At 42.5% G+C, this 17,287-nt stretch overlaps 1 protein-coding gene across 4 annotated transcripts in view; it reads left to right on the top strand.

Moving 5' to 3' along the window:
• abr (ABR activator of RhoGEF and GTPase) overlaps window positions 1-17,287 on the top strand; it is a 148,779-nt gene that overhangs the window by 70,722 nt on the left and 60,770 nt on the right. For 3 of the 4 annotated variants that reach the window (XM_070555755.1, XM_070555756.1, XM_070555757.1), the window contains exon 2: window positions 11,910-12,067. In XM_070555755.1, the coding sequence (XP_070411856.1) occupies window positions 11,910-12,067 (158 nt within the window). Of the gene's footprint in view, window positions 1-11,909; window positions 12,068-16,226; window positions 16,537-17,287 lie in introns of those variants that run through there. The other variant, XM_070555758.1, reaches the window with a different exon arrangement.

The following is a 17,287-nucleotide window of genomic DNA, read 5'->3' as shown; positions in this document are numbered from 1 at the left end:
GAAGAGAACCAACATCTTCTGAGCATGTCTCTTCAGGTTTGGAAAGTCCTCCTTGAAATCCAGCAGAGATCCTGAATCTCTGCTTTCGAGTCCCAAACCCTCTTCAGCACTTTCCCCAGGCTGAGCCATCTGACAGCTGGGTGGAGTCCTCCAAAAGAGCCACAAACTGTCTGTGATTCATCGCCTGCGCCCTGATGAAGTTTACAGGTGCTGGCCAGTAAATTAGAATATCATCAAAAGGTTGAAAATATTTCCGTAATTCCATTCAAAACGTGAAACTTGTACATTATATTCATGCAATGCACACAGACCAATGTATTTCCAATGTTCATTACATTTAAATTTGATATTCATAAGTGACAACTAATGAAAACTCCAAATTTGGTATCTCAAAAAATTAGAATATTCTGAAAAGGCTGAATATAGAAGACACCTGCTGCCACTCTAATCAGCTGATTTACTCAAAACACCTGCAAAGGCCTTTAAAAGGTCCCTCAGTCTTGTTTTGAAGGCCCCACAATCATGGGGAAGACTTCTGACTTAACAGCTGTCCAAAAGACAATCATTGACACCTTGCACAAGGAGGGCAAGACACAAAAGGTGATTGCTAAAGAAGCTGGCTGTTCGCAGAGCTCTGTGTCCAAGCACATTAACAGACAGGCGAAGGGACGGAAAAAATGTGGTAGAAAAAAGTGTACAAGCTCTAGGGATAACCGCACCCTGCAGAGAATTGTGACGACAAACCCATTCAAAAATGTGGGGGAGATCCACAAAGAGTGGACTGCAGCTGGAGTCAGCGCTTCAAGAACCACCACGAGGAGACTCATGAAAGACATGGGATTCAGGTGTCGCATTCCGTGTGTCAAGCCACTCTTGAACAAGAAACAGCGCAAGAAGCGTCTCGCCTGGGCCAAGGACAAAAAGGACTGGACTGATGCTGAGTGGTCCAAAGTTATGTTTTCTGATGAAAGCAAGTTCTGCATTTCCTTTGGAAATCAAGGACCCAGAGTCTGGAGGAAGAGCGGAGAAGCACAGAATCCACGTTGCATGAGGTCCAGTGTAAAGTTTCCACCGTCAGTGATGGTGTGGGGTGCCATGTCATCTGCCGGTGTTGGCCCACTCTGTTTCCTGAGGTCCAGGGTCAATGCAGCCGTCTACCAGGAAGTTTTAGAGCACTTCATGCTTCCTGCTGCTGACCAACTTTATGGGGATGCAGACTTCACCTTTCAACAGGACTTGGCACCTGCACACAGTGCCAAAACCACCAGCACCTGGTTCAAGGACCATGGTATCCCTGTCCTTGATTGGCCAGCAAACTCGCCTGACCTTAACCCCATAGAAAATCTATGGGGTATTGTGAAGCGGAGGATGCAATACGCTAGACCCAACAATGCAGAGGAGCTGAAGACGACTATCAGAGCAACCTGGGCTCTCATAACACCTGAGCAGTGCCACAGACTGATCGAGTCCATGCCACGCCGCATTACTGCAGTTATTGAGGCAAAAGGAGCCCCGACTAAGTATTGAGTGCTATACATGCACATTCTTTTCATGTTCATTCTTTTCAGTTGGCCAACATTAGAGAAACAAACATTTTTTCATTGGCCTTTAGAATATTCTAATTTTCTGAGATACCAGATTTGATGTTTTCATTGGTTGTCACCTATAAATATCAAAATTAAACGTAATAAACATCGGAAATACATTGGTCTGTGTGCATTGCATGAATATAATGTACAAGTTTCACGTTTTGAATGGAATTACTGAAATATTTTCAACCTTTTGATGATATTCTAATTTACTGGCCAGCACCTGTATTATTTTAGTAACAACATCAGTAACATGGTTGATTTTTAGCACTGACTTGCACAACACATGTTGGTGTATAATTCAATGCAAAAACACCAATTTTTGATCTGCATCGATTTCTGTCACTTTATCTTGCATGCGTTTCAAAAGTCCGACATTTTTCCCTGTAAAGCCGGGCGTACACTGTGCGACTTTTTGCACTCAGCTTCAGCTCAAACTGTACGACTTCCTCGCAGAGCAGATCTCACGAGTCATGTGCTCACACTGCACGACCCAGTTCTCGGATGCGACCTGACTGCTCACACTGTACGTCTGGTAGCAACACGTCGGCCCTAAAAATGTGCTAAAAATAGCAGTTTTTACACAACACGTCATTTGCCTGTTGTCCTTCGGGAGTGCTGCAGGAGGACACACAGGGATTTATGGGGGTTGGATGAGGAAAACAAAATAAAGAAAGTAAATCTGTGTTTTGTGATCTGTTTAATTTGACATGAACACGACAAACACGCTTTCTTGACAATCTTTGTGAGTAAAAAAAACGTGTAGAAACAAAAACGAACAGCGTGTGTTATTAGGGAAATAGCGAGCGACCGGCGTTGATGCAGGATTGCGCGCGCATGCGCCGTGAGCGGTTCTGATACTTTTTGGGTCGCAGCTGCTCGCAGCGCCGCTTCAACAGTGCGATACCCTCACGAGGGACGAGCGAAATATTAAACACACCAGAAGTCCGTGCGACCTCACGACTGCTGATCGGCGGCTGGTCACGTGGTGTTAATCGCCTCTTGTAACCCCCTGTACACTACACGACCGCTCGGCGCAAAACTCGCCCCGATGTCGTGGCTTCTCGCATGACTGGAAAATCGGCTCAAAAAAGTGAAAAAGTCGCACAGTGTACGCCCGGCTTAAGATTTGGACAACCGTCTGTTGTGACACCTGACAGTCTCTCCCATTTCAATCCCAGAGTGTCCGTGCACGCATTTACCTCTGTAAAAAGATCACTCCCTGTCGTTGTCCCTTTCATCGACCGCATTGCTGCCCGCTCCTCTGTGAGCTTGAAGTCCGTTATCCCCGGACAAATACGAGCAGCTGGGCTGTGTCCCGGACATCACAGCTCCCTTCTAATGAGAAAAAGTCAAAACTTGCCACTTCACGTTGCAGCTGAAGCTCCAGGTTCCCCGCAATGTCCTCGATCCTCCTGGTCACGGTTCGCCTGGACAGCGGGATTTGCTCAAATGCGCCTTTTTTTTTTCAGGGCATATTAGTGCGGCAGAGTCCACCATGCACTCTTTGACAAACTCTCCCTCCGAAAACGGCTTGCTGTTTTTAGCTATTTTGTGGGATATCACAAAGCTGGTCCTGGTTGCTGCATCCCTGGATGTGTGAAGCTTAGTAAAACAGCCTTGCTGCTTTTGCAACTTTGCTAGCAAAGCTTCGGATGTCCGTGCCCTCTCAGCATCAGACAAGTTCTTGTATTTTTCCGAGTGTTTCTTGTCGTAATGCCGACTCAAATTGTAGTCCTTAAACACGGCAATCTCCTCCCCGCAAACCAAACACACGGCTTTACCTCTGACTTCAGTAAAAAAATACTTAGCAGTCCAGTTTTTGTTGAAAATCCTGCATTCTGCATCTTTCTTTTTTTTTTTTTTTTGCATGAGCGGACATTTCTCAGGCTACAATCACCATGTCAACCGCGGGCACTTGTTGCTATACGTATTGCGTCATTGTGCACGTAAAAAACAACTTCAAAATAAAAGCAATGCAGCATTAGCCCATGCATGAGGTAAAATGAGAAAATACATTTATTTTGTAATTTCCAATTAACCTTACGCGGGCCGGTCAAAGTCAACCAAAGGGCCGGATGTGGCCCGCGGGCCGTAAAATGCCCAGGTCTGCCCTAACCCAAAAAAATCAAGTATCAACGTCAATAAAAAGTACTAATACCTACAACTTACCTATTTTCCTGCAAATATGACAACGGAGTAGCATTCCCTTTTTGTGTTGTGCACATGCGCACACATGCTCAGGATCAACGGGTAGGACGGTTTACCGGGTAGGAGAAATTCCCAGAACACCTGAGATCAAGTAAACAACACTGACCAGCTAATCGTGGCCCATGGCTGGCGTGGTGGAGATGGGCGTCACGAGCTACTAGTTAGCCATGGCTAGAGCTGGGGACACGATGTGTATGCTGTGCGTAAACTTCACGGATTACCAGCAAAATGAGACCCGAGTCTAAAGGTAACGTTTGAGAAGAAGCCCTCTGTGTCTGTAACGCATGGAGAACTACATCGCCATTGGTAGAGTGTTGTGGAGATAAAGTAAACAACGCTGATTAGCCACCGGCTAGCGGACCAGAGCATGTTGGGAGAGACGGCAGGCTGTGGAAAGTGAGGAGACCTGAGTAGAAGGACTTTGGAACGGACACGCTGGGACTGGATCAGGAGTTCTGGTACTAGAAAAAGACGAATGAACAACTTGAGGTGAGTTTGGGAGTCAGAGACACTAATCGGAGGCTGGCGTCCAGATAATAGCGGGCAGGAGTCTGAACATATGCGGCTTCCTTGTGCTGGACATGATGACGAACTGACAAGTTTTATGTCTTTTGTTTATAATGCAAACTAACAAGTACAGCAACGGTGTAGATATTTTCTATTTCTTAGTTGAATTAGCAGGCTCCATGCTTCCAGGGCGCACTGCTGGCCTCTGCTGGTTCTTTCAGGTTACAGTCATAGTCCAAATGCGTAACGTGGAGCTCGTATGTCCCTAAACAGCTACTGTATTTTAAGATGGTGGATGACCATGGAGCGTCGACTACAGTATATGTATTTAGAAATGTATCATTTCAAGTTGAGAGGAATATTTAGAATTGATGTTGGTGAGAAATATTAGTGAAAAAGGGCAAGTTTGTGAACTGGAAACACAGGATTTGACAGTAAACAGGTAAAAAATATCACACACTGGGACTTAAATGTGTTTCACTATTTCTTCACCAACTCTGAACAGAAAGCTTGATTCTGGACAGCTGTCTCATCTGCTTCACTTGTTTTTTGCACTCTTTTTTCCCACGACAAACAAACTTAAACTAGAATCTCACTGGGCTGCAACTCCAGTTGGGAAAATTCAGATGTCATTCCCGCAGGAGTTGCCAAAATGTCTCCAAACATTCCTAAAGACTCTGTTCCCTAATTTAACTAAACGAAATTAAACTGAGGGGGTTTAAAATTGTAATGAATTTATTTCATGTAGATGGACACCATAAGATGACATTGAATTGGTGAGATAAACATAGAAGTCCTGCTCTCACACACACTTTGTGGCATAAACAATAAAGTTGAAGTGTAATTTATCTGTAGAGTCTAATCTACACTATGATTTCTTTAAAGAAGTAGCCTTTCAGAAATATGTGTAATTATAAAAATCTGCGTTAGACATCCTGTGAATAAACAATGATTCATTTAATGAACATTAGCTGTTTTATTTCCTCTCAATCTGATGTGGAATTATTATTTTTTTGGACTAAAACTGATGAGATGTTTGTCTCCGATGACAGATTGAAACACTTCATTCACTGTCTCACACTGATAGAGCCATTGCAGATCAAACTGCTGTGTGTGTATTTACCCTGTTTAAAGGGTTTTCCAGTGCAGGCTGTTGCTTTAATACAAGCACCCACATTGATCTGAGGCCTTCGGCTCGCAGTGCAGGCCCCAGAGTGTTTGTGTGGAGCATGTATCTGCGGTGTGGCTGACACTGGGGGAGTATCTGTGTTTCCTCACAGCCGGCGCGTGTTTCTCAAAGCTCTGTGTGGGATGTAAAGAGGATGGGAGGAAAGGAGAAGGGCGATAGTGGGTGCTGTGTCACACACAAAACAGACGCCGTGTGTTTTGGTAATTAGAATGGACGTCATTTGCACGTCTGTCTTTGGTTTGTTGCTCATGGATGCTTGACAGCAAGTCAGTTTTATAACAGTTTTTTGTCTTTTTTAAATAAATGCTAAATTTCTAAACCTAGACCATATTTGGATCCCTTCATTTTGGATCCCTTCAGAAAAGCCACTTTTTGTGTAATTATGATCTGAGTTAGGACTGGGCAGTATCTTGATGATTTTTAAAATATTGATATCCGTTCAAACAAGAAACAGGATGACAAAATATTTATATCAATGTAGATATACAAGCTAGTGCCCCCCACTGTATGAATTCTTAAACGTCCGGTTGATCATGTACTGACTAAACTTACAGGAAAGTTGTTTTCTAGATTAATAAAAATCTCCAGGTCAATATTCTGTCCCAAACTTTAGCTTCATGGTTTTTAATTTTTGGAGTCTGTTCAAGTTTCAGTGAGCATTTCTGTAATGGCTGCCGACCGGGATCTGTTGCGGAGACGGGCTAGCTTACATTGAAACACATAAAAAACACATTAAAAAACACAGAATGACAAAGTTACATGTAAAATAGACTGATAGTTAATGGCACTAAGGATTATGTTTGATAACGGCAGAAACTATACATTTTTTTCATGCATTTAGTTTGCTGATGTGTCCATTTTTTCAAGACAGCTGACAGGAGTTGACTTGTACATTCTCTACAGAAAGAACAATAATGAAATATGTATTTATTGTGTAGCAGAATTCTGCTAAAAGACAGCGAGATATACGTTTTGGTCCATATTGTCCAGGTCTAATCTGATGGGCCCAAATCCAAAGTGGGCACCAATCATAACTGCTCAAAGGTCACAGCAGCAAACTGGTTTCTTTTTCCTCACCTGTGGTAACCATTACATGCAAAATGATTAGCTGACAGGTAGTCGAGCCTCTCACAGCTTTAACTCTCTGCTCTAATGAAGGCTTTGTACCTTCCTGCCTCTGATGGCACATGCAGGCTGTGGGCAGCATCCACATTACTGAAATATTCTGCCCTGGCATGATCATACAACCTCCCAGTTCAGTGCCAGTCCTTTCTGACCAGCCATTAGGCAGCATCAAAGGAATTATGTGGAGCTGTTTCTCTGACAGGATTATGTCACCTTTTTAGTGGACATTTGCTATTTAGATGAGCAAATACTTGTACACTGGGGAAAATAACTGGAGGGTTTATTTAAATGAATTTTCAGTGGGAGTGACCGTCTAGTCAAATGATTCTAAAAACCGTGCATTTCGTCACCTGTCAGTGCTTTCTGGATGTAATTTAATTTGCTTCAACACATTGTAACTTCACTGAGTTGATTGTAGCAGCTTAAAAACCAGGATTAGGACGTATTTTTATCATGTTTCCTGGCTATGGATTGGAACAGGAATTTGGTTGATCCTTGGGAGAGCATTACATGGGATGCACTTATATGTGCAGAAACTGTGGTGATTTGAAAGTGGAGGAGCAGGACATTCAAGGATCCAATCAAAACGGCATTAATAGTGTCCATGTAGGGGCTGTGCCTTGTCTATGTAATGTTGCTGCTTCCTCCTACCCTGTGGGTGCTCCTGAATGCAGCATTGTTGCCTTTATTTGAATGAGCGCTATCTGAAAGTTGTAAAACAGTGGAAGTGTTCAGCATTGAACAGCTCCAGGCTGACACTCTTACTTTCGTATCAGTATTTCAGCGGAAGGCCACCAACTCAGGTTACTGAACAGATGTTTTTAAAGCTACATCAGGATCTATGAAACACACTTATGGCATTCTTCTTCGAGGCGGTTTGCACCTTTCGTTCATTTTTCAGTGATGGTGAGTTAGTTCTCTGTCTTAGGTTGCGCAGTTTCACGTGTCAGTAGGTGTGTGTGTGTGCGCGTGTGCGTGTGTGTGTGGGGATATTGCTCTGGTCTGTTGTGAAGAAGACGACGAGTCAAGGGGTAAAGCTCTTTATTTGTGGTTTGCTTATCAGGGTATCCGTGGGTCCTTAAAAAGTCTTAAAAGTCTTAAATTTGCTTTTCCAAATTTAAGGCCTTAAAAATGTCAAATAATCCTTAAATACAGTTTCCAAAGGTCTTAAATTACCAAAGACCCAATAAACAAAATTATTTTGTTTCTATTAAATTTTGTGAATTTCTAGTTAGTGTTCAGCATTTGTTGTGCATGATGTTGGCATAAGCAGAACCGTACACATTCAGTTGGTTGTGAAAGGGGACTAATTTTAGATGAGCACATTAGCTGGTTAAGCTAGTGGGAGCTTGCGCCATGGGGAAGTGCAAGTTTAATGGTAACTGGATGGTTAATCCCACTTTTGCGATGTGGTTAGCACCGGTTCCAGGCAATAGCTAAAAATTATAGCTTAAATTTAATTTCAAAAGTAGCTTAAATTTGGTCAAAATGGCCTTAAAAAAGGTCTTAAAAGTCTTAAATTTGGCTCCCTTAGACCTGCATACCCTGCTTATGTTCCAACCCTCATATTGGTCCAGTTTTACTCTTTAAATTGGTAAAGAAATATATATATATATATAAAAAAGCAAAACATCAGCTAATACAATCTTTTATGTGTCAAGTGTTAGGGCTGGACGACAGTTCAATAGTTCAATATATCTATCGATAGACATGTGGTGCGATAGAAAAAAAATGGGTTGATAACTTTTTAAACTTGAGTTTAAAGTTTTAAGAAATTTATTACTAACAATTTAAATGTGACAATTTCAAAGACAAGTTATAATAGACAATTAATAAAACTTTGGTATTAAATAGCAACCCTGTGAATGGATGAATCTAAGTGAAAGTGTATGTTTGTTTGTGGGTGAATGCGTGATCAGAACATGTATCTTGGAGAGAGGAGCGCGTTCTGGGTGGAAAGAATTTGGTTTGCAGATAAACTAAAGTTGTTCTTATTAAAGAGCATTCAGACTCAATCTTGTGTTGTACCTCACTGTTCAGACGACCCTCTTTTCAGATCCGGGGTCAAGGGAAGATGTTGATCAGCCACTGGGTACCCGGTCCGGTAGGGAACACCAGTGTTACCGACTCTCTGGTCCTAGAGATGCCGCAGGCACACAGGTGTGGAATTGGTTTGCGTTTGAGCAGATTCTTAAGGAATCTCGTAGCGTCAGCTTTGTTCTGCAGGTGTCGTTGTTGTGTCGTAGCAATTCTGCCAGCGTGACAGAGATCGCTTGTTGGTTAAAGAGCGTGTGGGCGGCCGTCCCACTCCTCTAGAACTCACTCGCTAAATGCAGAGAGTTCTGTTTTATAAGATGGGCATTTCCTGGTCTACGAATCAGGTTTTAACATGTAGAGATTTTAACATGCCTCAGAAGCCCGCCTTCCCAAGATAGAAAGTTCTCGTGGATGAGAAAATAATCATGTGAGTGCAGTTAACCTTAACCTGATTTACTTTGCCCTGCATGATTGTGTATAAGTTCACACGATCCTCTTGTCACTGTTAAACATTATTGATTATCATAAAATAACAGGGGTGGACCTTTAAAGCGCCCGAGCGCCAATGGCGCTACATTTTCTCGTTGGGCGGTAAATACTTGACGACTTACTGCCCGGGTGGCGCCCAAGCTTTATTTGTCATTTACACACCGGCTTTCACCTACATCATGGCCCCGCCCTGTAGGAAGCTGCCGTTTTCGTTTCGCGCGCGTGAACCTGCGCGCCTCTAGCCACGTACTGCACTTGTACGATTCGTGCACGTACTGCACGATTCTACTTATTGTCACGTGAACTATAAGTTCACTATTAAAGACGAAGTGGAACCACGCTAGAAACACACAAGCACGCAGGAAGATCGCGCCACCACAGGGATGGGATTTCTTGATGAAATCTCCGGCAAAACGCTTTAAAACTGGTGAGGAGAAGCGAGACAGTTTGCAACGGTATGAAGCAGAGAAGCGTGTGCGTAGGTGGAATGATTCTTGGCGGTTTAAAGAAGACGGGAGGCGCGGAGAATGGCCGTATTTGAGTTGCGTAGCGGCTCGCCTGGAAAACAGACGGAAGCAGCAGGGGGAGTGGCTGAAAGCCGGCGTTTAACGCCGGGGACACACCGGCCGCGGAAGCGCCCGAAGCGAATCGCTCACGAAGTCCGGCCGCTGCTCGCCGCTCCTCAGTTCAGATCAGACGTGCCCCAGTCGAGGCGCGCCTCGGCTCCGCTGTAGTTTTTCTTTTAATTACTTGGTGTCCTCCATTTCCTCAGCTCTTTTCCTCTTCGTGTGTGAGTGTGAGTGTGTGTGAGTGAGAGAGAGAGAGAGAGAGAGAGAGAGAGGGAGAGAGAGAGGGAGAGAGAGAGGAGAGAGAGAGAGAGAGAGAGAGAGAGAGAGAGAGAGAGAGAGAGAGAGAGAGAGAGAGAGAGAGAGAGGTGTGAACCAGTTGTTTCTGCCAGTTAAATCTCTTGGATTTCCCCGCATGATGGATGAAGATATCGCGTTAGCATTCACACTTGTTCAATTTTCAATTTTAATTCTGGTGCCTGTTAGCAGCTGAAACACATCCTCACGTGCTTGTGGATATCATATATTGTATATGAAAACATGACTGTAATAATAAGTAAAGGTTAGCAGCTGTAGCTTCAGTGTGCTCATAGGAAACGTGACAAAAGAACACAAAACACATTTCTCCTTATGGCCTATATAGTTGTCATCATCAACGTTACATGATTTACAGAATACATGTGAACAACTAACATTTCATGTTCTACCACCGGATGTTTGGATCAAAATATGAACCAATCAGATCTTAGATCAGGTGAGAGCCAGGCGTTTCCCATCATCCTCTATGTTTTGCAGCTGAGGGAGAGCAACTGCAGCGCCTTGCTCCAAAATCTGCAACCGCCTTGATCTCACGAGGTTATCGTTGCCTACGTATGCATGACGTCAGAGCAAGTCGGCATTAATTCGGACACAAATCTAACCGGCATGCACTGCTCGCCGATCACTGCTAGTCTAATCTGCGCAGAAATGGCTCATCTCGAACACAGCCAATGGCTCAAATACAGCAAAGCGGAGTTGGTGATGTACTGCGTTGTATGCCGGAAGTATGCAACGACAAAATCGAGTTTTGTTGAGGGAACAAACAAATTCAAACTTGAATACGTTATTATGTTTGTGAATGTGTACAAAATAAAGGTTTATTACATTTAAAACGGTTCAGTTGTTATTTTGACTCGTTTTGGCAGCTGACCAGCGGGGCCGGTAGATTCTTGGCGGGGCCGGTAAATATTCAGAGTTACCGGCCCGGCTGGCCGGTTGGTTTTGAAGTTAATGTCCACCCCTGAATAATAATTATTAATAACCAAAGACTAATAATTCATTTCAGTAATTAAACACCGTTAAAATAAACCATGATAATTATTTATGAACATTGTAATAAGACAGTGAAAAGAGTTTATTAAAAATTATTCTTTTAAATCTTGAAGTGTCCTTCGTCTTGCGGATGGAACAGCAGTCAGGTTAAAGGGGTGGTAGACCGACATTCAGTCTCCTGTGAAAGAAACACTGTAGATTGTCGTAGCAGCCAGGTCAAAGTGACCCAGGCCGTGTGTCTGACATGAGGGTCAAGAATCAGGCCATTCAGTGATGCTACAAGTATTTGAGCAGCTATTGCTTGACTGGTGCCTTAGATAAGAAGGAATCGCTTACACGAATGAAGGACATACAGTAATGTACAATATCAAGCTTTTTGCAGTCTGTTTAGTTACAACAGGCTTGCATAGATTATATGTGCTGTTTATATAGGGGATTACGGTATAGGGAGACAGTATACACAGATGCTGTTGGTCCTATCAACAGTTTAATATCACCAGTCTATCTTAGTAAATCTGAAATGTGCCTTTATTATTGTCATGATCAGATTTTTGAGGCCTTGTTTCCAGCCTATCCCAGGCTTTTAAAATGAAACAGAAACATTTTGTTGTTCAGCTGTTATTTTCCACAATGTTCCTTTGAAAGTAGGGCAGAGCTGTCATTGCTGCTCAGACCTGTCCAACAGCATTTAGGAGCTTTTGGCCTGATTTGTGACAATGATTATTTCACCGAGCAAAAGTTAAACTCACACTAATAAGCCACTAGTCTGGCTACAAAAACTTTTGTTTCCAGACTATTTTTATCATTGAAAATGATTCTAACAAGCACTTCTCCTGTTTTTCTCTCTCCTTCTCTTTAACTGTTACCACTTGTCGTGTTCTCCAGACTTTAACTACAACACAGATGGCTATGAGGGGGATGCTACGGAAGATGGCAAGTCCCAGGATGGCTCTGAGACACTGCCCTATATAGATGAATCTCCCACCATGTCACCCCAGCTGTGCGCCTCTCAAGGGCCACCACCAGAGGGCCTCCTGCCTGGGGTAAGAACACACACCAACAGATGTGTTGGACCGTCTCCTTTTTACTTTCACATAAATGTTTGTGTTGCACAACAGACCCTAAATCACCGGCCGGATGTCTGTGAATATATTATACAGCATATGTTGTATGCGTTATTAACTGTTCACAAGTAGGTCAGTAATGATTTGTTAGCTTACGTGTTCCAGTCTGTTTTCATAAGTGTTGGAAGGTCCAGCTTTCATCACAAAACATTTCCTGTTTTTATGCAAAGCCATCTGAGTCATTCATCTTATCAGTGTTTTTAACAAACATCTGTCAACTCCCAGATTTATCCCAAAACACTGTCTGAGCAATCCATAAGCAAATTTAACTTTGGAATATCATCAATCCCAACCTTGCACCTTTTAGGTAATTAACAGCAAACTAAAGGATTAAGAGATCTATCAGCGAAGTCTTTTAGTATTCACATATCTGCAAACTGGACGCTTTTCGGCGAAAATCGCCGTTTTCGAAACCATATGTGGCGTTCACGTGAATCATGTAGATCCAAAGAGTTTTAGTTTTTTTGGGGGGTGGGGGTTCTTCTGTCGGTTTCAGTCATTCTTATGGAAATCGGAATAAGGAGAGAGGACTCCGCTTGTTCACAAACAATCTTTGTTATAGTGTGTTAGTCACGTGTCATCATTTGACCAATCACAGTCAGAGACGGCACGCTGCAGACGATGAGGCAGAGCGACACTCAGTGAGTACGAGTGCTGTCCCTATAACTTCTCCCGATGGTTTTGAGCTTAAAAAGTTCGTCAAATTGAACCAAATCACCACTAAATAACAGCTTTCTGTCAAGGACTTTAGCAGATTTACCTTTATAGATTTTTCCCAAGGTTGGTCGTGTTTTTTTATTATTATTTTTTTGTTTGTTTTGGAGTTGAGTTTGGAGTAAAGTTTATTTATATATATATATATATATATATATATATATATATATATATATATATATATATATAGTAGCATATAGTAATATTAGTAACGTAACTAATTGTAGTTTTCACCTTTTTCACACACAAGGCTCTGGCAATAATTCCAGTTATTTAAAATAACAAGACGTTGTCAACATGAAACTGAAATTTTACTTATGTTGTCAGTTAAGACACATAAACATAGCCTGGCAAGCCACCCTATATAGGCAAGTATATAGTCTGGCTGTGACCCAGAGACAGAGCTCAGTCATGGGGGGAAATTTACGATTGTCTTTCAGACTGTCTCTACACGCAATTGGACGGTGCTAGAACCAAACGGAGCAACGAACAATGTGACATATTCATAGCAACGTAAATAAAACGTCCAAAAAATTGAAGTACTTCTGTCTGCTCATGTCTCAAAGAAAAGCCCAAGCCTAAATCGTCCAAATTTGATGGCAAAGCTGTTTCAAACGAGCGCCATTCCTTCACCAGTGCCATTGTCATTTTTTCTCTCTGTCACAGCTCTGTCGTTATCATAATAAAAGTTCTGCTGTATTGACGCAAAGGGCCAATCGGATCTAGATTTCTAGGCTAACATAAACCCAGATCTGTTGTAAATGTGTCTAAAAGTGATGGTTACTATGAACAAACAATACTTGTGTGTCTTTAGCATCAAATCATTCATTTGAGCTCCTAGCTGTGTTAAGTAGCAGCTTGACTTCAGATCATTTCATTCCAGGACCTTAAATCATCTCGGGTCTTGACCGCATATAATTGTTAGCATTTGGTCTTGACTGCCTTTGGAGCACTGCAGGTGGTGTGTTTCCATCAACAGGAAATGAGCGCTGAACCAGATGTGTTCTGATGCCACCAGCATCAATGTGCCAATCGGATTACGCGCATAGTACTATGACCCATAAACACTCAATGAGATTGGTGGCGTGAGCTAATGACATTGATCATTTGTCACTCATTAAGAGGACTTTCTTTTTCTTTTCAGAGTTGAGAGACTGTTTTTGTTTGTATTGTATCAGAGTTGATCTCTGCCTTTAAGGTGATTTAGCTTCGTATGTGCTGGATTCATTCTGGATGTTCAGTCATCTGTTTGTCTGAGAGCCCGAGGGTCCCGTCAGACGCTGGTTCCTTCACTTGGTCAGAGGTTAGCAGAGCACTTTTCATCCTCCTGTGTTTGATTTGTGGATGTGACTGGGGACACTGGGACCTTATACACCCTCATCCCACCAGGACCAGTTAAGATGTCATTTCAGGACACAAAATACACTATAATGCATTGTTGGCCCCTGACCAATACTTAGCGTTTAACTCGTACTTGGAAGTATCATTACTGCATGGTCATTGTTTTGTAAATACACATAGACATTCATCACTGAACTGTTATTATTAGCAGTTATCCATGAATTATTAAGCATATTATTCACTGGAGAATCATTCCAAGCTAAAGTCAGCTTATTCAAATTAAATGTCTCCATCTAGTGGCAGGTTGAGGTAAGAACAGTTGAAAACAATTGAAAATGTATTTGAAAAGACATTTTCAAAGAACGTTAACTAAGCTTCTGTTCAAAAGCTGGAAACATAGTCCCTATTGTAGAAAAAATGAAGAATAAAGAATTCCAGAAATATTTGTGGTTCACTGTTTTTGTGTTATAATAGATTTGACAGTTTGTAATGCGTTTAATTTTAATGTTGCATTTTAATAATTTATGTTAGGCGACTTAAATTACTTTTAACAATCAAAAATGTCACCACAATTTCAAAGCTTAAACATCTGGGTCAGAATAAAAGTGCCACGCTCCTTGTTTATATTAAGGATGAAGGGTTAGTTTAGGATTGTGAAAAAAAAACCACTTTGACTTTAATTTATTTCTCTTAAAAAGACCTCACGATTTAAAAAAGGTGAGAGTTTTGAATTCCAGTTGAACACCTGATTTAAGTTTTGACACCAACATGTTCACTCACCCTAATGTGCTTTTTATTTTCTCTGCAGCAGCTTTTCTGCAGAAGAGGCTTTTATTTTGGGCCCCACAAACCCCAGATGTTCCAGTCTACCAAGTCTCTAACGTTCTACAAAACGCTAACCTTTCTAATGCAAAATGAACTCCAGCTGCTCTACTAAAGTCTCCGTTTGATGAGATTTCACATCTGAAGCTTCTGCCTCACACACGCTTGTTAAGTTGGCCTCTCGATCTGCTGAGTTTACACAAATCTTTTCACTAACGCTGACACTGTCATGCTAAAATGTGTGTGCTCAGCCTGATACATGACTGTTCCTTTCACTGCCTCCTAAATCTTAATTTTAGATTTGAATACTTAGAAGTTATATTATTTATATCTGCATTAGCAAAGATAATTCAATTTTTAATTCAAATCAAAGGTAAAGAAGTTCTTCTAATTGTTCTGTTAGTTATTCCCAGTTTTTTCACTCTGTCTTTCTGGAGTTCTGACATCCCTCTGGTTTCCTGCTCAGTTTTAATGATTCCTTCCACCCAGATTAATGGCCTGTAATTGTGCTGACCTAGAAATACAAGCCACAAGCATGACTTTCTCTACCCAGCAGTTCTGCAGAGCCTTTGCTTGTTAAGTTTGCCTGATGAAGACTTAGCCTTGCGTAAACAAACCTGAATCCAGACAGGTAGTTGAAGTAAAAGGAAGAAAAATATTTTTGGAGAGTGTGTGAGCACCTTAAGAGCAGGAGGGGGTTACGCTGGTCTCCATTCATAAACACACAAAATGACATTATATCTAAAGTTGGATTTCTTATTATAATTTCATTCTAAACTTGGTTTTTTCCAGCTTGTCTTGGCGTCATCTTTTTAAAAACTTTTTTCTGCCTTGCGTTTACTTCTTGAAACGACTGAACCGTAATTAGAATCAGGCGTGCATTACTCGGCTCCAGCTCGACATGTACAGCCCTCAGCTGATCAATACAGAAACAATGGCTGGAGAAACTACGAGAACTCTGTGTGAGAAAGGCAGACGCTCGTGTTTGTTACTGGGAAGGGGCTTCTGGCCAAAGAGAGCAGAAGAAAGAAACAGAGAGAATGAAGCAGAAAGGAACGGACTGTGTTGTCATCAAGGAAGTGGCTGGACGGTGTTTGTTGTGAAGGGAGGGGCAAACCTCATCGACTGAGGTGGAAACACACACACACACACACACACACACACACACACACACACACACACACATACAGTGCATGCACCAACACCAGGAAGCCCAGCGGAGGAAGGGGGTGGGGTTGCGTAGGCGGGGCCCCCCTCCTTTCTCTCTCTCCCTCTCAGTGTCCAGACGACTTTCTCCGAAGGGAAAAAACCTGAAGTGTCCATGGAGGCCCTGACGAGCAGAATTTGAAGCAGAAAGAGGAGAGTAGGAGGTGAAAGACGAAGAAACCATGGAAGAGGAAGAGGAGGAGGTGCTGGGTTTTTTGGACAAGGTGCTGGAGGAGGAAGAGGAGGTGTTTGATTACGGAGATGGGGAACTGGAGCCCATCACTCCCATTCATAGACAGTTCAAGGTGAGGTGGGGGCTGGATAGCTGGATGCAGGAAGCGCGCTCGCGCGGCACACTCACACACACTTTGCCTTTAAAGCGCGTCTATTGATTGAAATGGAGAGTCATAATTGTGATGTGGCATCACTTTGAAGCTGCATGTGCTCATGAGCCATCTGTGCTGCAGAAGTGTGTGACAGCCTTCGGTGTGTGTGTGTGAACGCAGCCTGATGAGGCAGCTGCCGTGGAGCGCATGTCTCCTCCCACTGCTGCTGTGTGAACACATCTGATTTCTGCTTCTCAGGCCAACTTTTGCCTCTCTGTGTGTGAACTCCCCACAGAAGATGAATTGACAAGAAACAGGGTTGCTAGTCTCTAACTCATGATGCCAGCTCTGTTAACACAGAAGTCGAGCAGAGGCTGTAAAAGGAACGTATGGAGGGCTTTTTTCTGCCACAAGGAGCAGCTTGTTGTGAAAAAAAATCACTTTTTCCTTCTCCTGTCTTTCTCATTTTTCCTTGTCACACAGTAGCTCTTTGTACAGCAGAGGGAAAAATCCTGCTTCCTGTTTTTTCCCTGAACTTACTTTGACATATTTGTTTCTTGAATTGTAAACAAAACCATTAGGTCAGAGGTCAGGGCACCTGGAGATCCAGGATTATATCTTAACTCATAAAAATGTGACTAATCATTGTTATTCTGGAAACTCCAATTCAAAGACGTATTTTAATCTCTAAACCGTGTCATGTGGCCTTGAGTACCGGCACTGAAACAGC

This window comes from Nothobranchius furzeri, chromosome 10, assembly GCF_043380555.1.
Source record: "Nothobranchius furzeri strain GRZ-AD chromosome 10, NfurGRZ-RIMD1, whole genome shotgun sequence".
Taxonomy (NCBI): domain Eukaryota; kingdom Metazoa; phylum Chordata; class Actinopteri; order Cyprinodontiformes; family Nothobranchiidae; genus Nothobranchius; species Nothobranchius furzeri.
The sequence above is the reverse complement of the archived record's forward strand: the minus strand, read 5'-3'. Positions and strand labels throughout refer to the sequence as shown.